Genomic DNA, 23,423 nt, shown 5'->3' on the forward strand with positions numbered 1-23,423 from the left:
AGTCTTTTTACTGATTAGATCAACTTCAGCTAGCTGAAAACTACATGGGATTAAACAATGTTAGTGCATTCTGAATCCGAAATGGCATCCTTGAGACACCTGCATTTTCTGCATCATTACTGATCAGATTCACTGCTGAAGCCCCGGGGAGAAGTGCTGAATAGATTTGATATAGATATATATAGATATATATATAGATATATATATATATATATATATAGAGATATATATATATATATATAGAGATATATATATATATATATATAGAGATATATATATATATATATATATATAGAGATATATATATATATATGGATATATATATATATATATATATATATATAGAGATATATATATATATATATATATATAGAGATATATATATATATATATATATATATATATATATATATATATATATATATATATATATATATATACACACACACACACACACATAATTTATATCTATCTATCATAGATATATACACACACAGGATTTCGGACTTACCATAAAATCCATTTCTCTTAAGTTTCATTGACGGAAAAGTCCCCCGCCCCTCTGTGGAGTTGCATTTTCTTCTGACACCGCTTGTAACAAAACTGAGTACCTATAGCAGAAAGAGGGAGTATACCCCCCCTGGGACTGTCCATAGTCATAGTCAGACTTTTTTTTTCTGCCTAGTGTCCTACTCCTGTAGGGGGCAGTATAGCCCAATGGTTAAGAAGACCAGGAGCTGTGTCCAACACTAGGCAGAAAAAAAAGTCTGGCTACGCCTATGGGCAGTCCCAGGGGGTATACTCCCTCGTTCTGCTATAGGTACTCAGTTTTGTTACAAGCAGTGTCAGAAGAAAATACAACTCCACAGAGGGGTGGGTGCTGTGTCCGTCAATGAACATCAGAGAAATGGATTTTACGGTAAGTCAAAAATCGTATTTTCTCATTCGTTCATTGACGGACACAGCTCCTGATCTTCTTAAAGATGGGGACATGAGGGGTGGGAACAGAGGAAAAAGAAATCCCCAAGGCTAAACTATAGCCAACCAGGTAAACAGGAGCTCAACCAAAACAACTGGAACTCACTTGAAAAAAAAACAATACACCCTCTAAGAGGACCAGGTCTTCTAAACAGCAGCCTGCAAAACCTTGCGGCCAAAAGTATCAGCAGATGCCAACACATACACCTTATAGAACTTTGTGAAAGTGTGCACCAATGACCAGGTGGCCACCTTGCAAACCTGCGTGACTGACGCCTGATGATGGAAGGCCCAGGAGGCACCGAGTGCAGGAGTAGTATGAGCCTTGACAGGGAAAGAAAGAACCTGACCCTTGATGGAATAGACCTGAACCACCGTCTGTATGATCCATCTGGTAATGGTCGCAGAGGAAGTGGACAACCCTTTCCGAGGCCCATCCGTGAACACAAATAGTGATTCCGACTTCCTAAAAGACTCAGTAGCTACCAGGTACACCCTAATTGCCCAGGCCACATCCAAGGCACACAAAGCAATTTCCTTCGGATGTTTCGGCCTGTGACACAGGGAAGGCAACAATATCTTCATTCAGATGAAAATCAGTTAACCTGAGGAAGGGACGGACAGGGGGGGAAAAAACCACCTTATCACTATGAACCACCAAGTAAGGTGAACGACATTATAACACCACCAATTCAGACACCCTGCACGCAGAGGTGAAAGCCACCAAAAAGGCCACCTTCTAGTGACAGCGTAAGTAGGGGAATCTCCCGATTCTCCAAAGGAGGCTTCTGGAAGACAGAGCAACAAATTGAGGCTCTAAGGCAGCAACAGAGACCGCACGGACATCCTATGCAAGAAGAGAGGGTGTACCCTCCGGGACTGCCCATAGGCGTAGCCAGAACTTTTTCCTGCCTAGTGTCCTACTCCTATAGGGGGCAGTATAATCCTACTGATATGAATCCGAGAGAACTGCGTCCGTCAATGAACGATAGAGAGTCTAGTCTGGAGCCACCAGAATGACCGGAATGTTTTCCACCTCTATCCTGCGCAGAAGACTCTACACGAAAAAGACGTTTGTGAGCAGTAAAGAAAGGCCCCGCCTAGTACGCAGAGCCTTGCCCTTAGAGGATTGGGGCAGATTAGTGCCCTTATCCCCCGTGATACCTTTGATCAGCTCAACTCGTTCAGGGAGGATCCAAACAGCCTCTTCCCTGTAAAAGGGAAATCAGTCACAGCCATCTTTGAAGCCCGGTCAGCCGACCAGCATTTTAGCCATACCATGCGCCTAATGGCAATTCCCACTGCTGACATCCTGGCCACCAACAAAGCTGAGTCCAGGGATGTATCACACATGAACACCAGGGCTTGGGTCAACTGGTCTATTACTTCCAGTACCGCAAGGGGAAGTCGAGCCTTTTCCAAGTTACTTTTCAGTAACTGCACCCATTCAGTAGCAGTCTGCGCTATTAAAACATTCACAAAAGGTAGCCTTTAACATGTGACCTGCTACCACATGTAAATGGCGGGACAAGGATTCCACCAGTCTATCCAAAGGATCCGGAAAGGTTGGTGACTCTTCCACCGGTACCAGAGTCGCTTTATTCAACCTGGCCACCGGAGAATCCACTTTCGGTGGTACAGCCCACCTATTGGACACCGCCTGTGCAAAAGGATAACGGCGTGCAAAACGCTTAGGCACCACCAACATGTGCTTAATATGTGGCCATTGTTCATCCACGATAGTATGAAGCAATTCTGGACAAGGGAATACCTGGCCCGATTTACGGGATTTGCGGGAACCAAAAGACACCTGCGTATCTGACGCTGTAGGTTCACCATCCGATTTTAGGGGTTTCTTGCACAGAAACAGGGCTTCCACCAATGCACATTTCTGCGCAGCGGCTGATGAAGACAAAAAAAAAAAAAAAAAAAACACAAAAAAATGCAATTTCTGGCTGCAACAGTGAACCGGAGGATCCCACAGTCGCTTCCAGGGGGTCTGCAGGTGAATTTTTATCCTGGGACTCCATTGCTCAAATAAAATTTTTCTTTGTGTAATGTCCCTTTTAAGACCACGAAAAACGTGGTCCCACCGCTATTGCTGCGGATTCACAATCCCTGATTATTATGTAATAATAGCAGAGCAGAAAAGGAAAAAAACCCACAGGGGAAACCCAGGAACGTTACCAGACCACAGAGAAGCATCCAGCCTGATCAGTGTAAAAACAAAGCTAACACTGTCTGCACACGAAGAAGCTCTGCCTCTATCATTACAAGCCATATCGCATGTCTGTCCATCCCACATGCCTCAAGAAAATGGCCGCTCATGCATTCTCAGTGGGGGGAAGTATAGAAAATGTCTGCCAGGGCAAATAGTAGGAACACATAGATCATGAACCACAGCAAAATTGCGCCCCCCCCCGCCCCACTGCGCGCCATGCGGTCTCCAGGACCCCCCCCCCCAAAAGGGGTCACAGAATAATAGGCATCTAAAAGGTCAATAGCCAGGGACCCACCCAGGACAATCCACCCCCTCAACTCCAAGCACCATAACGACCGCATTATTACTACCCGCCCTGCTAGGGGTAAGGAAATGCCAAGGGTTACACCAGATTAGTCCTCCGGGGGGAGGCCCGCCCCGCAACCACCAAGGGTGTTTGGGGGAATAATTTTACTCACTGTACAACAGTACCAGGTGGACGCCACTCCTAAACAGATCACCTCCCACCCGGGATGGGTCAGCCAAGGGGAAGCTGCGACTAGGGGCGCATCGATCTGGAACGCCCTAGTGAGACTGTCCACTCGCAAGCTCATCCCCATCCATCGGGGAACTGTTGTGGCGAGGCCTATTTCTGGACTATAACCTGCGCACGCTCGCTGGCCAGGCTGGGAGACCTTAAGGATCTAGACTATGCAGTGCCAAACTGCAGCCAGCTGTTGCTTAAAGTTCCTCTGGATCTTGGTCCTCAGGCACTAACTAGTATAAAAAAAAGAAAAAATCAAACTTTCCCTGTTACAGCTAAGACCGAAGTCCCAGCAGGGAGCTAGGTCCTATTACTAACACTAAGCAGAACAAACTGTTTGATGATAGAGTCTGAGGGGTTATGCCTGCAGGGACAGCAGCCATAGGCGTGGTGATGTTTTTTGTTCCTGCCTAGTACCTATTCCTGGAAGGAGGAGCATAACCCTATGAGTCATGAAGAAGCTGCGTCTGTCGATGAACGATAGAGAAAACAGGAGGAAAAAAAAAAAAATCTAAGAAAAAAGTGTCAGGACCAGAGATCCCAGCAAGGAACTAGGTCCTTACTCTTGACTGGGAAGAAAATCCTGTACCTATTGCAGAGAGTGAGTATACCCCCTGGGACTGCCCATAGGTGTAGCCAGACTTTTTTTCTGACTCGTGTCCTACTCCTGTAGAGAGCAGTATAACCCAATGGTTAAGAGGATCAGGAGCTGTGTCCATCAATGAACGAAAGAGAATTATTTAATATATTTTCACTTAGGGGTGTACTCACTTTTGTTGCTAACAGTTTAGACATTAATGGCTGTGTGTTGAGTTATTTTGAGGGGACAGCAAATTTACACTGTTATACAAGCTGTGCACTCACTACTTTACATTGTAGCAAAGTGTCATTTCTTCAGTGTGAGGGGTGTACTCACTTTTGTGAGATATTGTATGAGTATATATCTATCTATCTATCTATCTCATACACACATATAAAAAAAAAAAAAAAAAAAAAAAAAAAGAGAAGAACACCCCCCCCCCCCCCCCCAACAAAACAAAACCGGCAATTTAAACAAAAAGTACTTACTTGGTAACACACAGTGTGTCCCGGCATTGGCTTACTAAAGTTTCTCTGTCACCCTCTCTCTGTGGACGCACGGTTATAAGCTCAAATGTATTGGGTCTGGCGCAGAATTCCCGGTTGGCTGGTTCGATTTTTCGGCTTGTGCAGTTTGCCAAATTTATTCTGCCAATAGGATTCTAACAAACAAGAAGACAAAGAGGTAAGCAAGCAATTCCACTCTACTCAGTGCTATTTGTGTATAAAAATATCCACTTAACCTAAGCCCTTTCGAAATTTTAAGAGACAACCTCACCACCTTTTTCTGTTCAAGCCGAGTACAGCACTGAACCTCAGCTAACCAAGCTCCGCTTTATGCTCTCAAAATACTGTCATTAGGCCCAGTTTCAACTACTGTTTCACTGCTGCAAAGAACACTTGAATCTCAAAATTGTCCGAACTCTCCTGTTAGTCAATGCACTTTCAGCGCATCCTTGCAATGTGTGTTTACAGCATCAGGAGAGAGGATAAACCTGTATATAGCCAGGATCATACTGCGTGTGCACAAGATCCCGATGCTGCATTGCTTAACAGTCCATCATAGGTGTGTGCACCTCAAAGCTCCAACACAAATGCATTGGGTCATATTTACTGGCCTCTTCCCTGCTCTCTATCCTGAAGCAATATGGGGAGGGGAAGCAATATGGGGAGAGGAAGCAAGGGAGCACACAGGAAGACCATGGCAAACTAAAGGAGGAGGAACAAGGACAGGAGTGGTTGCATATTTTGGTACCGATCCCCTGTATTTTCCTCCTGTGGAAGCTGAATGTTAGCGAGAGGGAAGAGGAGCCTACTTTCAGCTGCTGCAGGAGGAAAGACAGATTGGTTCAGCAGTTTACCTGTCACCTGCCCACCATTGACAGGTTGCCAACCCCAGAACTAGGGTGTGGCCAGGCACACACTATGCAGCCCATTACTGCTGAAGCGACTGAAGTCCATAAATGAACAGGGTTTCGTGACCTTTGATAGAGAAACCATGGTGTGGTAAGGTAACGCATGTCTCCAGGTATGAGTGAGGAGTGCAGTTAAGTGACAAGGATGGAGTAAGCCCCCGGTACACCGGTGTGACTTGTCATGTGATTTGATAGTTTCAAATCACATGACAAGTCGCACCCTATTGTCTGTAAAAGAAGCAGTCAAAAAAGATTTTGAAAGTAGTTTTTGCACTACTTTTTGCAAGTTCAGGTACGACTTGCATAGATCTCTGTGCATGAAGTCACAGATGTCTTCCAAGCAGCACCAGAAGTAGTACTATTTTTAAACCGTGCTACTTCAAGTGAAGTAGCACAATTTCAGTGCTGTGATTGGGGTGACTGGGGGCTAAAACTTCTGGGGACAGGGTATCTTGCATATATATTATATAAATACACACTAATATATATATATATATATATATATATATATATATATATATATATATATATATATATATATATATATATATATATATATATATATATATATATACACACATACATATATATACATACACACACACACACACACACACACACACACACACACACACACAACCCTGGAAGGGTATGATTGATTGGAGAAAAAAAAAAAAAAAAAGACCATATACCTTATTTATGCAACATAGGCTAATACACTAAATCAGTGTAATTCACAAAGACCGGTCTGCCTACCTTGTGATTTACAGTGGACTGCAGAGGGTGGATTCCATAGCTGCTAGATGCCCGTGTATGGTATGGGTTCCCTGCCATCTGTGTTAATTACATGAAAAATGGACCTGATGGTGGAACCAGTTGCTCGGTTCCACGTTCAACCTTATGTTACTGGTTGCTAGGACAATGGTGGACTCTGGACTGTCTCTGTATGCAAACTTAGAGTTGGTCCTAATTACCTCCAGTTTTGTTATCCATGAACTGGTATTTTTATTTATTTTTTTGTATTAAATTGTCGCAGCCAAAGCAATAAAACGTATAAGTGCTGCAAATAAGGACTACCTAAATCGGTCGTGTCGGACCGGTTGACAAAACTTTTGCAAGGCTTTTGTGAATTAGGTGAAGAACTTTTGAATGGGCCAATACCACCAGAAAAGTATTTCAAACATTTGACTGAATTGGCCAATTATGTCCTATAATTTTCTTTTTGCTTTACTTAAAATTCTATTGTGTATTGCAGGGTTTCATTTTCACAAACATTTATATTTAGCCTTAATTCTGTGACACAGAATAGCTTAAAATAAACCAGTCCTCCATGTTTCTTTTAAATGTAAAGTGTTGTCTAAGACAGCGACCCTTTTGTCCAAAGAAAGACTCTTTGCTGCCCTGGTGAGACTACTTTCATTTTGTTATGGAGACTCTCTCATGTGCTCCTCACTCCTGCCCACTTGCATGCTATGCCCCCTGTCTACTGAAAATTGTCTTATTGGCTGGCTTTATCACATAGGACAGTGGAGGCGAACTTTGGCACCCCAGACGTCTTGGAACTACATTTCCCATGATGCTAATGCACTCTGCAGCGTAGTTGAGCATTATGGGAAATGTAGTTCCAAAACATCTGGTGTGCCAAGGCTCGCCATCACTGACATAGGAGGACCAAGTCAAGTAAGTCAAAGCTCTATAGCAGGATAGGGGTGGGGAACCTTGGCACCCCAGATGTCTTGGACTTACATATCCCATGATGCTCATGCACTCTGCAGTGTAGTTGAGCATTATGGAAAATGTAGTTCCAAAACACCTGGTGCGCCAAGGCTCGCCATCACTGATATAGGAGGACCAAGGCACCAAGTCAAGTAAGTCAAAGCTCTATAGCAGGATAGGGGTGGAGAACCTTGGCACCCCAGATGTCTTGGACTCACATATCCCATGATGCTCATGCACTCTGCAGTGTAGTTGAGCATTATGGAAAATGTAGTTCCAAAACATATGGGGTGCCAAGGCTCTCCATCACTGACATAGAAGGACCAAGGCACCAAGTCAAGTAAGTCAAAGCTCTATAGCGGGATAGGGCACAAAGAGGCTTTTCCATGCAAAAAAAAGGTAATAGAAGATATTGCATTTAGTATCAGAGGCACCATAAAAGGACAGCTTTGCTTTATAGCACTACAAATGTAACAGTTAGAAGTTTATAAAAAATATATAACACTAACCTTTCGTTTTTCATCATCTGGATATGTCCAGTAAGAAATGCAATACCCTGACAGAACGCACCAACGCCGATGCCAAGCTCCAAAGCCACTTACATCTTCAAACATAGTCTGAAATTAGAATAATACTCATGAGGAAAGAAAGCAGTCGAAGTGCTTGTATGCAGATAAAGAAATATTGATTAGAATACAAACATCTATTTCCTGCCAAATGATCGGTCAAAACAGATGACAAGACATGTCTCTCAACTGCAACTACCAGACAGATCTGTTCACTGTATGACCATGCTGATATGTATACAGTCACCACAAAAAAGCCAATTTGACTTCTCTTATACACTTGAACAAAGTTATTTTGCTGTACTTGCACTAAAGTAACAGGATTATATTAATATACAGATTTAATGAATTCGCACAGGCGTTCTTCTGCGGTTAAAAAGGGATTTCATGCTTCAGAACACATACCATGTATGCAACGCCTGGACCATTGTTCAGCTATTTACTCTGTACAAGGGAGAAGGCCAAACCAACCTTACATACACACACATATATAATTTTTTTTTTTTTTTACCCATTTTTTTGTAAAATCTAAAAGAGGATGTTATGTCAGGTAAACATACAGAGGGATGAGGAGTCTTTAAAATTGTTTTTCTTATTTTTACACTGCTCCTTTAATATTTTTATTCACTTTAATTTCTATTACAAAGAATGTAAACATTTTATGTAACAGAAATAAGTGTTGACAGGTCCTCCTTATGGAGAGATCTGGGGTCAATTAGAGCCCAAATATATCCCCTATCGTTAAAAGCAAAAGATCAAAAAAAAAAAACGTGATCTTTTGTGGAAAAAAAAAAATGTTTTAATTCGCCCCTAGACTGGAAGTGACATGACGTTGCTCAAATCCTCCAAGACCATAGAGGCGACCTGCTCTCCTGGGAACCTCTATGGGCAGCCGTGCGTCCCGTCGGATATTTTCTCAGGCATGTCGGTAAAAATGATAAGCCCAAGAAACCCCGGCGAGCGTCGGGAGAAGGGGAACCTGAAAGTTGATTGATTTCTATGCAGAGCTGCAAAAAATGTCGCACTCTCCAGCTTTTGTAAATCAACCCCATTGTGTACACATGCGTGCACAATCCAAAATTTTACTAGGAGGTGCCGGATCTCACCCATCTCACTGTATACATGCACTTTTAAATCAGAAGTTGATAAAGAGTCTGAAAATAAGGCATTTTTCAGAGGTTGGTAACAGAAGGGAAAAAGTCTCCTCTGAAGTAGAATCATGTGTAAACAGATTTTCCTTAAAGCTATATCTGTTACTACAGAACCCATCTGTTAAATCAGAATGGTTTGTTGCATGAACTGCTTTTCAATGCCAACCAAATCAAACTTTGCCAATGTGACAGATTTCCGGGAAAATTATTTGAAGAGCAGATAAGTTAGGTTAAAGTCATTTTTAAAAGGATTAGGTGTGATTTGAACATTGCAAACATCAAATGAGCTGCCAGTGTTTGGTTTGGCTTATGTAATCCGCAAACGCAGTATATCCAAAATTTAAAATGACCAAGATTCTGTCCCAGTGATTAGTGCAAAAAGGACAAAACTGCACACTGATCAAACCATTAGGCCAATGCTTACGTATGAACGCTTTTTTAAAATCGTATTCAAATGATCAGAAATAAAATGTGCATGGTTTGGTTGGTAAAGTGGTAATAAACCCAATACCAAAAAAAAGGGATATATTGAAGCTTACCAATCCTTAGATGTGGTGGCTGCATTAGTCTTTTTTTATTATGCCAATCTGGAGCAACTAGAATGACCGGAATCCCTTCTGCTTCAATCGTGCGCAGGAGTCTTGGCAGAAGTTTGAGAGGAGGGAAGGCGTAAATCAGACGATACTGGCTCCAAGGAGCCACTAAGGCATCTGTGGTGTCGTCTAGAGGATCCCGAGACCGTGCCACAAACCTTTGTACCTTCCTGTTGAGACGAAAGGCCAACAGGTCCACCTCAGGAGTACCCCACGGAGACACAACTGATGAAACCCCTCCGGATGAAGCGACCATTCCCCCTGGTCCAACGCCTGTCAACTGAGATAATCAGCTTGCCAAATTTCCACGCCTGCAATGTGTACAGCAGAGGGGGCTGGAACGAAGCTCTGCCCACCATAGAATACCGGCTACCTCCCGAGCTGCCAGGGCACCTCTTGTGACCCTTGGGGATTGACATAGGCAATGGCTGTGGTATTGTCCGATTGAGTGCGTACCGGACACCCCTGAAGACGAATTGTCCAATGATACAAAGTCTGATCGCTTGGAGTTCCATACATTGATCGTCAGTTTGGACTCTGGAAGAGTCCAGGAAGAGTCCAGACCCCCTGAGCACAGTCTGTACCAAAGACACCTCCCCACCCGGACAAGCTGGCATCTGTGGTAACAACTGTCCAGTACAGGGAGAGAAAGGATTTTCCCTGTCGAAGTGTCAGAGAACAAAGCCACCGGATGAGGGACCCTCTCGTACCCCGGCTCAACTGTATCAGATTGTCTAGAGACTGAGGATTCTTGTCCCATTTCACCAGGATCTCTCTTTACAGAGATCTTGTGTGGAACTGTGCAAACGGAACAACCTCAAAAAGGTAGACCCAGCACCCACATGCAAGCCAGGAGAGAAGGGGTTGTTAAATCAGTTTCAGCTGCTTTGAGGTTAATGAACCTAACGGGTGCACTAGATGGGCAACAATGAGATGCCCTCTAAGACAGGAGTTGTTTTACAGGTGAAGGCTACTGACTTTTTCCCTACTCCTCTTTTCTGACTGTTTTTCACTAGTTTTGCATTTGGCTAGGCTCAGTGTCACTACTGGTAGCATGAGGCAATACCTGGACCCTATAGAGGTTGCACAAGCAGCCCAACTCCTCCAGGATGGCACATTAATATGTGCCATTGCCAGAAGGTTTGTTGTGTCTCCCAGCACACAGTCTCAAGAGCATGGATGAGATTCCAGGAGACAGGCAGTTACTCTAGGATAGGTAAAAATATGTTTGGCGCAAAAATAACACTGCACATCACCAAAAGAACACTATACCTACAGTGAAGCATGGTGGTGACAGCATCATGTTTGGGGCTGTTTTTTTCAGCTGGAACAGGGGCCTTAGTTAAGGTAGAGGGAATTCAGAACAGTTTCAAACACCAGTCAATATTGGCAAAAAGACTTCAGGCTTCTGCTAGAAAGTTGAACATGAAGAGGAACTTCATCTTTCAGCATGACAACGACCCAAAGAACACATCCAAATCAACAAAGGAATGGCTTCACCAGAAGAAGATTAAAGTTTTGGAATGGCTCAGCCAGAGCCCAGACCTGAATCCAATCTGTGGGGTAAGAGTGCTATGCACAGGAGATACCCTCGCAATCTGACAGATTTGGAGTGTTTTTGCAAAAAAGAGTGGGCAAATATTGCCAAGTCAAGATGTGCCATGCTGATAGACTCATACCCAAAAGACTGAGTGCTGTAATAAAAAGCTGCTTCAACAAAGTATTTGTTTAAGAATGTGCACACGTATGCAACTATATTATTTTAGTTTATTTTTACTTACTAAAAGATTTCAGTTTATTGTTCTACTGAGTTGTAAAGTTTATAGGTCACATTAAAAAGATGGGAAAGTTCTAAAATTAGTTATCTTGGTCTCATTTTTTTTTTACATCACAGAAACCTGACATTTTAACAGGGGAGTGTAGATGTTTTATATCCACTATATTATATATACATATATACACACACAGTCAGTCCCTGGGTTACAAACAAGTTCTGCCGGATTGTTCTGAAGTTCAATTTGTATGCAAGTTGGAAAAAGTCCAAGTTGGAAAAGGTTTTTTTTTTTTTACATTGTTTGGATAGCATAGGGAAGGGTTAACACCCCTGTAACATTTATCTTGCTGCCTTTGCCCCGATTTCTGTCCCAGTGACAATTGGATTTTGAAAAATTTAGGGTTGTCGTGGAAACAAGGATTGGTGATAAAGCTTCAGTTGAGACATCTTCTTCCCATAATAAAACTCTCAGGCCCTGTTCACATCTGATAATTTTTCAGCTCGTAAAACGCTCATCTCTGAAGTTCCAAAATGCCCAACGAGCAAAATCCCATTCATTTCAATGGTCCCTGTTCACATATGAGCGTTTGGTCGCCTGAGGCAAAGCGACTGAAGCTCAAAAAAGTACATTACTTCTTTTTTTAGTAGATTACAAGCGTTTTTGGTCAGATTTCAATGCCTACCTCCAAACACCTGCAAAAGAGGCCTGCAAAAACGCTTGAAAAACTCCCAAAAAAAATAAAAAATAAAAATAAACACGCCTGAATACGATACGCTTAGATGTGAATGGAGCCTTACAGGTGCAAATTTCCCTTGCTAGGGGTAGATTTCCCCTCACTTCCTGTTGTCTCCCTCAGTTTCGGAGTATGAGTTGTACACTTAAAACTTAACATAATATTGATAATATGGATAATAGAAGTCATTTTGTTAAAAAAAAAAAAAAGAAAATGCCCATTAAAAAAACTTTTCATGGATTGCAAAAAGTACATCTACTGCAAGGAGATGACTCACCAGAAAGCCCTTTTCTTCAACAAAACAGTTGACTTGGCACTTGAGTTTTAGACAGACATGACCTTCTAAAGGAGACAAAAATGGAACCTAGAAGAAAAGAAAATATGGTTTATTATTTATGTCATGTGTAATAAAACAAAGCCTTGCTATGTCAGTCACTGCAGATGTTTCTCACAGAAGACTTGGCCTGTCAAGTTCTAGCCGCTGCTCTTCCTATCCCTTGGGGTACCAATGTTCATCCTTGCTCTGTGAGCAATAGATAATGGCTTACCAAAGCATCCTACTTCTTACAGGAGCATTAAGTTTCTGCTAGCAAAACAAATACAGGCATATACAACATACTGAACAGTCTTAACTTTAAGAGCTCACATTGTAATCATTATGCATGTAAAAGAAGGTACCTGCTTTCAAGTCTGCAATTAAATGGTTTTAGGACATTGGAATTTTTGTAATATCCTCTGGTAACTGCTCTCAAGCCTATAACTAGGAAAATGAAAAGGTGAAAGGAAATAACAGATCTCATTACCTTGTCTAAGAGAAACTTGTTGCAACCAATTGATGATAATGAGAGCTTGTGAGATCCAACTAGAACAAAGTTGCTGGTGCGGACAGCATTGGGACCTCCTGGACTAGCCAAGGCTGTGAATGGTAAGAAGCGAGTTGTATACAAGTGAGCCAAACAGAGCTTTATCATTTTCACTACATTTGCTGACATTTTTTTCAGATATTTATTGATTTACATATTATACAGGTACAAATACAAAACAATAAAGCTCCTATAAACCTTTCACAGAACCTGTGTCCTGCATAGCGTAAAATGCACATCCATTACATACAGGGTTTGTACACATTTTTACCAATAAAATTCCATGACTTCAAGTAAATATTCATCACCTAACGTTTCATGAAATGTCTATGTATACATGTTAAATAAGAAGAAAATCCATGTTACACCCATTTCCCTGGCACTGCTACACACTAACGTTAGTTGAAACTGCGTTACTCCCATAGACTGTAAAAAAAGTTACCCCGCGTAGAGAACATTACGTGACGGTTCACGCATGCTCCGAAACCAGTTAGCGCCCCCCCCGTCATCACGTTCATGCGGCCCTCCAGTGAGGTATGCGCTTCACTGCTGCCCTCGATCTGACTGAGTGCACTGATTGGTTCTCCCCTAGGGTCATCTCCCAGCTGCTGGCCAGCCTCAGGGATGGAAACACCGCGGACCCAGAAGGATGCCGAGCTATGAAGATAGACGCTTCACCTCCATGCAATTTCTTAATATGTGTCAATAAAAGTATTTATATCTGCTTCACTGAGTGGCGCCTTTCTCTCAAATTTCCATGACTTTTCCAAAACTTTGTGGGTTAAATTATTTTCCAAAACTTATCCAGGCCTGGAAATTGCCATTTTAAAACTCCATAACTTTTCCAGGTTTTTCATGACCGTACGAACCCTGTACATAATGAAGCCCAGTTAAGTAGTACAAAGTCAGAGATATTGTAAGAGAGTATACTTAATGAACACAGAGGTTGATCTACTAAAACTGAAGAGTGAAAAATCTGGTGCCCCTGTGCATGGTAGCCAATCAGCTTCTAACTTTAGTTTGTTTAATGAAGCTTTTACAAAAAAAAAAAAAAACCCTGGAACCGATTGGTTCCTTTGTACTTTGCAGTTTCAGTAAATCAATCCCATAGCCTATTTGGAATCCAGCAGGATTAAAACAGCAAGAAGAGATTTGGTCCCAGGACCTCAAAATTTTTTCAAAGCTTTTTAAAGACCCCCCCCCCCCCCCCTAGTGGTATATGTAGGCTGGTAGAGAACTAGGGCTATATTCATCAATTTTTTTCCACTCTGAAAGGTTTTGGAGGAAAAGACCACTTCTGAGTGAGTAAAATAATCTTTTTGTCATAAAAGTAGTATAAGCAGCACTTTCTTTGTACGAAAACCAACCAGGAGGGTCCTCATTGAGTTCCAACAAACAAAGCTTTGGACACTTGTTTTGCCACCATTTCTACAATATTCATACCATGTTCTGCATCTCAAATTTATTAACCCTAAAAACTGAGTTAAATACTTTTAATAACTTTCCAAAGAAAAGCAACCACAAACGGTTTATGAATGTCATGATAACTTAAATCTGAACTTCACGTTCTCAATTACCTTTGACTATTTTTAATTCTTATGCTACTAGCATTCACTAAATAGATAGAAAAGTAGAACATATTTACTTGTTTTAAGCTCTCTTAATTTTATAATTTATTGTGGCAGTATCGGCGCCGATATCCGATCCCAATATCGGATCGGTGCATCCCTAATACTTACCTAACCTGTGCAGTGGTTTTGCACAGAGCAGCCCAGATCCTCCTCTTCTGCGATCCTGGCCCCTCCCTCCCGGTAAGTTCACCCACCACAAGCAGCTTGCTATTGGGGTACCAGAGCCACAGCTCCCTGTGTCCAATCCATTCAGGCATGGAGCCACGCCCCGGGCTCACCCCTTTTCTCTCATTGGCTGAATGACTTTGATCGACAGCAGCGGGAGCCAAGGGTGCGGCGCTGCTGCCTCAGTCAATGAGGAGGGAGAGTCCCGAGTAGCCGAAACACTCCTGCAATATCGTTGGATCTAGATGGACCTCAGGTAAGTAATAGGGAGGCTGATGCACACAGAAGGCTTTTAAGCTTAATGCATAAACCTTCTGCCTTTACAACCATTTTAATCTTTCAGGTTTTAATGCCTAAAGGAAGGTCCAAATGAGCCTTCAGCGTGTGAAGCCAATAAAGAACAACTACTTGGAGTCATGGTTTGTCAGCTGTTATTTATAAAACTCATTAACTTTAAAAGCAATCTCCAGCAAAGGGCTTTGGATATTTCGGGAACATCTTTATGTAAGTGATATCACCTTTCACTATGTAAGGGACATCTGCAATGCTACAGAAATGACATGATAGTTAGATTTTTAGTCATTTCTGACCCTGCAGTAGACCAAAACACTGGTTTTCAAATCCAGCCCGGTGCACAAGTATAAATTCTTTCAGATATACAAAATGTACTCATTTACTTTAGACTAAACAGACTAAACATTTTCAAAAAGTCACCCATTTTCTTTAGTCTTTAGTGCCCAAAAACAGTAAAAACATCAGTGAAAATAAGCAATTTTCAAAGTCTGGCTAGAGGTTTCCATATTAAATGATTTAGCACCAAGCTAAGCAGATATAAATAAGTACATAAAATAAGCATAACTCACCTGGTGTGTGAATGTTGCTTTTCTAAAACAAAAAGAAAAATTTAAAACGTTAACTAAAAGTTAGGTCAACTAAATGCTCCAGAGCTTTACTTGCTCTAATTTTTTTTTTTTTTTTAACCCCCAAAAGAATGATGAATTTACATTTCACACATTCACCATTTGAATCTGTTGTAAACCTATGAACAAAATATTGTCTTAGGTTTTATACCAAAATGATAGAAATGGAATCACATCACTTTAGCCCCACCACAAAAGCATATCACCTGATATAGTAAACACTACATGCACCAAGAAAAACTACTAATACATAGTTACAGAGGTTTGCCATTGTCTCCCCCCCCCCCCAGACAAGGACAACACCTTGATGTTTGCTAAGCGTAGAAACGTGCCTATTCCACTAAGACAAACCTTAATGGTCTGAGCGCATTATGACTATAGCTTAAAGCGAACCCATCAAACAAGTAAACTTGTGCTAAATAACTAAACTAAACTGGCCATATACATATAGAGGTTTTCTGTTCAGGCTTTCTGGGGGGAGAGCGATTTAATCTCCAAAAATGGAAAGGCTTCTTCCCAGTCAGAGCTGTGAAAATGAGGAATAGACCCCCCTTAACATCTGGTCCTGGCCAGCTCAGGAGATTGCTTTAAAAAAGGCCTGGATTTTTTTGGTTTTTATAGGTTGAACTTTTTTTTCAACCTATGTAACTGTGTAGGCTAAAAACAGACTCCTCCATCCACATTACTTAGCACAGATGGATGAATCTTCCGCAGTGGCACTGTATTTTGACAGCTGGCCCTGCCAGCTGTCAAAATACCCAAGTAGCAGCTCCTTCTTTCTTACTGGATGTCGCAATCCCGGAAAAAAAAAAAAAAAAAACACAGATTGCCGCCATTACGCATTAAATGACAAAAAAAAAAGACAAAAATCTTTCCCTTTGTTAGTAAACGCAATAACGTTTGCGCAAACCAATCAAAAAACGCTTTTTGCGATTTTTTTTACCAAACATATGGTAAAAAAAATTGGCCTAAAATGTTAAAAAGATTTTGATTTTTACATTTTTTTGGGGGAATTTCATATAAAAAAAAATGTGAAAAATATCATTTTTGCAAAATTGACACTTTTTTTGTTTATAGCGCATGATCAAAAAAAAAAAAAAAAAAAAAAAAAAAAAAAAAAAAAAAAAAAAAAAAAATCGCACAGGTGATCAAATACCACCAAAAGAAAGCTCTGTTTATGGGAAAAAAAGGACGTCAAATTTGTTTAGGTACAGCGTCGCACGACCGTGCAATTGTCCGTTAAAGTCACGCAGTGCCGAATCGCAAAATAGGCCCTGGTCAGGAAGGGGGTAAAATCTTCCGGGGCTTAAGTGGTTAGAAAAGAAAAAGATTACAAGGCATTCTGTGAAAAAGGTCAGCGCCGAGCAACGGACCCCTTGTGGTTGTTATGCAGAAAAGCAACTCGGCATAGGACCCAGAAGATTGCTATCCCTGTAGTAGTGGTGACAGTAATTCTCAGCTTCACAGCGATTACTCAAGTATGAGATGTGCATAAATGTTGGTCCAATGTGCATTATTGTTAATCATGCAGTAACAATTATACCTATAGTTGAGCTTTAAAGTTGAATAACCCCTCATTAATATGTCTAGTTTTACTAATACAATAGTAACATACTAGGATTTAGGTAAACACATTACACTTACTGTAATAGAAGTAAGAAGTCTTTTTGGAGTAATTGCCTAAAACAGCAAATAGAAATAAAATAGAAATAGTTTTAAAGGAACAGAGCTCTAAAAAATGTTTTAAACAAACCACAATCAAACTGGAATTTGTAAATTGCTAGGATGTCTCTTTACCTTAGTCTTTACAGCCTTTTTCCTCTTATCAAGAGTAGGGCCCTCTTTTCTTTGTGCCTAAAAATGTACAATGGAAATTTTATGTGTAAAAAAAAAAAAAAAAAAAAAAAAAAAAAAAGCGTGTATATATATATATATATATATATATATATATATATATATATATATATATATATATATATATATATATATATATATATATATATATATATATATATATATATATATATATATATATGAATGAATGAATGAGAGATAGATATACATACATTGCAAGACTATTGCATAAATGCACAGATACTAAGAACCATAACTCACCAAACTGTACACATCAACACTGATTTCGAAATCATTAGACACATCCTCACTAAAAAAAAAAAAAAAAAAAAAATAAGTTATGACAGAATGAAATGCTAGACTCTTGCTCTGTGGATTCAAATACACTGATCAAAAAAATAAACCACTTAAGGACCGCCCCACGTACATTTACTGCAGCAGGGCTGCCCTTAAGTGCAAAATTATGTACCTGTACATGATTTTGTAAAAGGGCTCTAGGGGGCGTGAGCCGCGCTCCCGCTGTGATTGGACACAGCGGAAGCCAAGCTGAAGGTCCGTCGGCCGCGATCATTCAGGAGAATGACAGAACGGCGGTCTGCCTATGTAAACAAGGCAGACCGCCGTTCTGTCAGACAGGAAGAGAAAGAGCTTGTGTTCCTACTAACAAGGAACACAGTTCTCTCTCTTCCTGTAGTCAGTCTATTCCCCACAGTTAGAAAGCACTCCCTAGGAGCACACTTAACCCCTTTATCTCCCTTGATGTTACCCTTTCCCTGCCACTGTCATTTATACAGTAAGAGTGCATATTTTTCTGTATTGGTGTCACTTCATATCAGATTTGTCCGCCGCAATGTCTCAGTCCCTCTAAAAATCACTGATCGCCGCCATTACTAATAAAAACAAATAAAAAAAAATAAAGTCCATAAATCTATCCCATAGTTTGCTATAACTTTTGCACAAACCAATCAATATATGCTTTTTGGGAATTTTTTTTACCAAAAATATGTAGCAGAATACACATTGGCCTAAACAGGTAAAGAAATTTGATTTTTTTTTAAATTTTTTTTGTATGTTTTTTTTATAAGTAAAAAATATATATATTTTTTCAAACTTAGTCTTTTTTTGTTTATATCGCAAAAAATAAAAACCGCAGAAGTGATCAAATACCGCCAAAAGAAAGCTCTATTTGTGGGAAAAAAAGGACATCTTTTTTACTTGGATACAACGTCACACAACGGCGCAATTGTCAGTTAAAGCAATACAGTGCCATATCGCAAAAAATGGCTTGGTCATTAAAGGAGTAAAACCTCCTGGAGGTGAAGTGCTTAAAGAGAACAGTTTGAAAACACATCAGATCTGAATATACTGATATGGACTGAGTAATGTGTTAGGAATGAAAGGATGACACATGGTTTGATGGAAAAGAAAATGATCAACCTACAGTGGGCTGAATTCAAAGACACCCGAAAAGCCAAGTGAAAAAATGATGCAGCAGGCTAGTCTATTTTGCTGAAATTTCATTGTAGCAATTCAAAAATCGTACTCAGTAGTTTGTATGGCCCCCACATGCTTGTATGCATGCCTGACAAAGTCGGCGGCATGCGCCTAATGAAACAAAAAATGGTGTCCTGGGGGATTTTTTCCCAGATCTGGACCAGGGCATCACTGAGCTTCCAGAATAGGCTGAAGTGCCACCTGGCAGCGTTGGATGGACTGAAAAATGTCCCAGAGGTGTTCTATTGGATTTAGGTCAGGGGAGCGTGGGGCCACTCAAAGGTATCAATTCCTTCATCCTCCAGGAACTGGCTGCATATTCTGAGGTCAGGCACCAGGAGGAACCCAAGACCCACTGCGTAGGGTCTGACAAGTGTCCAAGGATTTCATCCAGATACCTAATGGCAATCAGGGTGCCGTTGTCTAGCCTGTAGAGGTCTGTGCCCCCATGCATGGATATGCCTCCCCAGACCATCACTGACCGACCACTAAACTGGTCATACTGAACGATGTTACAGGCAGCATACCATTCTCCACGGCTTCTCCAGACCCTTTCACATCTGTCACATGTGCTCAGGGTGAATCTGCTCTCATCTGAAAAGCACAGGACACCAGCAGTGGACCTGCCAATTCTGGTGTTCAATGACAAATGCCAAATCGAGCTCCATGGTGCCGGGCAGTGAGCACAGGGCCCACTAGAGGATGTCGGGCCCCCAGGTCACCCCCAATAAGTCGGTTTCTAATTGGTCAGAGACATTCACACCAGTGGCCTGCTGGAGATCATTTTGTAGGGCTCTGGCAGTACTCATCCTGTTCCTCCATGCACAAAGGAACAGATACTGATCCTACTGGTGGGTTTAGGGTTTTCTACGGCCTTGTCCAGCTCTCCTAGAATCTCCTCCATGTTCTTGAGATTGTGCTGGGAGACATAGCAAACCTTCTGGCAGTGGCACGTATTGATGTGTCATTCTGGAGGAGTTGGACTATCTGTGCAACCTCTATAGGGTCCAGGTATCGCTTAATGCTACCAGTAGTGAAAATTACCCTAGCCAAATGCGAAACTAGTGAAAAACTGTCAGAAAAGATGAGTATGGAAAAAAAAGGTGCACATATAGCGCACCTGTTAAATTTGTAACATCAAAGCAGCTGAAACTGATTAACAACCCCCTCTGCTACTTAACTAACCAGACCAATATCCCAGGAGTTTAACTGACTTGATGCTATACTCTGATTAAAAAAAGAGTTCCTTTAATTTTTTTGAGCAGTGTACATAAATTTAATTAAATGTTCATAATTATGATTAATTTCTAGACTTCCAGTAAACTTACAGTGTAAACGTGGTTGGAAACGTTAGAGCATCTCCCTTCATTGAACTAGAAATGCTGGCAAGGGGTGTTGCCACCATGTTTTCTGCTCCGGCTCGAATGACTAAAAAGAAGTAATAGTTTGCTGCATCTGTGGGGACAAAACAATAAAAACCCCATTACACAAGTGCACCAGTGCCAAAATCTGTTAAAGCACTTAGTTATAAGTGCATTTGCAATCAAAATGTTCTCCTAATCCCCTTGCCAAGTCACACATTTACCCAATAAGCCTGTCTGCGGAAACTGACCCAATGCAGCTTCCTGTAATGGGGTGGCAACACTACTTCACTGCTCCAGAAACAAGAGCAGAGTTTTGTAGGCTTTATCTGCTTGGAGGTACAAAGATTCAGGAAATCGCACCCTCAATGCATCTAACAGGGTGGCACACGCGTGCGGCCTGTTCTGACAAGTACGCCCACAGCACCCTCTAGTGGCTCTGAATAAGCCGGGTCCTGTAGGCCCACCAGGTATGGTGGTGAACTGCTTCCCGCACCATGAGTCTCATGAGCCATCCAAAGGCGGAGAGGCAGATCATACTGTGCATTATCTGGGCACAGATTCACTTTATTCTTCATTGTAGCTTCTGGATATGCTACTACTCTTTTCCAAAAAGAGTCCATCGCCTCCTTTGTCCCCCCACAAGCCCTCCCAGTTATTGCTACCAACAACTGCACAGCCCCCCTTTAAGGTCGTGATCCATTATTGTGGTCAGCAAAATTCATTATTGTAGTCAGCAAAATTCATTATTGTAGTCAGCAAAATTCATTATTGTAGTCAATAAAATAATCAGTTCATACCTGGTCTCTGAGATGTGCTGCAAATAAAATCAGGCTTGATAGGCAAAAATATCTCTGAAATGGATATAAGGCCTCTGGATGGAGTGCTCTCATAAGCTGAAGGCTGCGGTCTTCTCTGGGGACCTTCACCCTTCAACTTGGTAATCTCAGCAAGCAAAGCTGCTCTTTTCTCAGCTAGAGAACATAAATGGCACTAAATTAACATGTGTGGTTATAAAGTGGCACTGCATACACAAAAACCTTAAAATGTATGTAACCCACCTCGACTTGTAAAACAACCCATTCAGTTTAAAATAAAAATGAACATGTGCAAGTACAAAGAACATTAGAAATTCCCTTAACTCCCTTTTTAAAAGTTCTCACAATCTCTGTTCTCAGCTCCATAGAGAGGTGAAGGTGGAGAAACCGCAGCACATTAGTCCTCCCAGTAAATGGCTGCATAAGGGGGGGGGGGCGCTTGTCAGCAGCTCTCCTGCCTAGTGTGGTCAGTTTTTAATAGGAAAGCAGGAACAGGATACTGTTTTCCTACAAGTACAATGTACAGCAGCCACATATCAGAAATATGAAATGCTGAGTCTACATATTCTTTAAGGACCATAAATACATTGAGGAGTGTGTTTTGGTTGGGGGAACTTGACTGGCCTGCACAGAGTCCTGACCTCAATCCGATAGAACACTTTTGAGATTAAAGTGGAGACTGTGAGCCAGGCCTTCTCGTCCAACATCAGCGCCTGACCTCACAAGTGCGCTTCTGGAAGAATGGTCAAACATTCCCAGACACACTCCTAAACCTTGTGGACAGCCTTCCCAGAAGAGTTGAAGCTGTTATAGCTGCAAAGGGTGAGCCAACTCACTATTGAACCCTACAGACTAAGAATGGGATGACATTAACCACTTCCCGCTCAAGGCTGTCATATGACGTCCTGGAATTTGATTGGGGATATCTGAATTCTGCCTGCAGCTGAATTTTTTTCAGCCTGTGATTTCCTGCACAGTAAAACAATCATAGCGGCAGTTCAACCGCTTACGGGGGGGGGGGGGATGCTTCTACCGGCTCACCTGTGTGGAAGTTCACCATAGAGAAAACCGGTGACCAGATGGTCCCAGGCAGTCTCTAGGACCTTCAGAGGCCCAATCGTGATGTTATGACGTCCAGCCCAGGAGATGTAAACACTGCCGTGTACTCAGCTGGAAAGACCGAGATAGTTTTATTTTTTTTTTTCTCTCCTTTCGTTTAGATTTTTCCTCTGTCTTTCCTGCCTAGAGAAGAGATGTGGGGTCTTATATACCCCACATCTCTCCATAAAGAGGACCTGTCATCCCCTATTCCTATTACAAGGGATGTTTACATTCGTCCCTGCATGCTCACATACAAAAGTGAACGCATATGTACATCGCGCCCACGTATTTAAACAGCGTTCAAACCACACGTGAGTTATCGCTGCAAACGTTAGAGCGAGAGCAACAATTCTAGCCCAGGATCTTCTCTGAAACTCTAAACTGGTAAACCTGTAAAAAATGTTTGCGTCACCTATGGAGTTTTTAAATTAGCAAAATTTGGCGCAATCCCACGTGTGCGCAATTTAAAGTGTGTCATGTTACGTACCAATTTACTCTGCATAACATCATCTTTCACAATATACAAAAAATAGGGCTAACTTTACTGTTTTGTGTTTTTTTTAAATTCTCAAAACTTTTTTTTTTTTGGGAGAGAAAAAGTTTGAAAAATTTCTGCGAAAATACCGTATGACATAAAAATTGCAACAACCACCATTTTATTCCCTAGGGTCTCTGCTAAAAAGACATAAAATGTTTGGGGGGGGGGGGGGGGGGTCATTTTCTAGAAAAATAAAAATTTATGAAAATTGTTAAAATTTAAGTAAAGATGTAATGGCAGGTATCCCTCTACTTTTGGTAACAAGTGTGTATGTATATATATATATATATATATATATATATATATATATATATATATACATATACACACACACACACACATGCATACATACATATACACACACACACACACACACATATATATATATAATAAACAGGCAAAAAATTTGGGGGAGCATACCCATGCAT

The 23,423-nt window shown here is 41.3% G+C and overlaps 1 protein-coding gene across 1 annotated transcript in view; it reads right to left on the bottom strand.

Annotated features, from left to right (window-relative positions):
• The window catches only part of ANLN (anillin, actin binding protein), an 84,935-nt gene that overhangs the window by 9,033 nt on the left and 52,479 nt on the right, over positions 1-23,423 (bottom strand). Inside the window, exons 14-23 of the mRNA XM_082259925.1 lie at positions 21,339-21,512; positions 20,506-20,632; positions 17,945-17,993; positions 17,627-17,683; positions 17,474-17,509; positions 15,773-15,794; positions 13,054-13,166; positions 12,528-12,614; positions 7,942-8,049; positions 4,791-4,963 (exon numbers count right to left, since the gene is read on the bottom strand). Coding sequence (XP_082116051.1) covers positions 4,791-4,963; positions 7,942-8,049; positions 12,528-12,614; positions 13,054-13,166; positions 15,773-15,794; positions 17,474-17,509; positions 17,627-17,683; positions 17,945-17,993; positions 20,506-20,632; positions 21,339-21,512 — 946 coding nt within the window. The remainder of the gene's footprint in view (positions 1-4,790; positions 4,964-7,941; positions 8,050-12,527; positions 12,615-13,053; positions 13,167-15,772; positions 15,795-17,473; positions 17,510-17,626; positions 17,684-17,944; positions 17,994-20,505; positions 20,633-21,338; positions 21,513-23,423) is intronic.

Source organism: Pelophylax lessonae (assembly GCF_965119305.1).
Source record: "Pelophylax lessonae genome assembly, chromosome: 5".
NCBI lineage: Eukaryota > Metazoa > Chordata > Amphibia > Anura > Ranidae > Pelophylax > Pelophylax lessonae.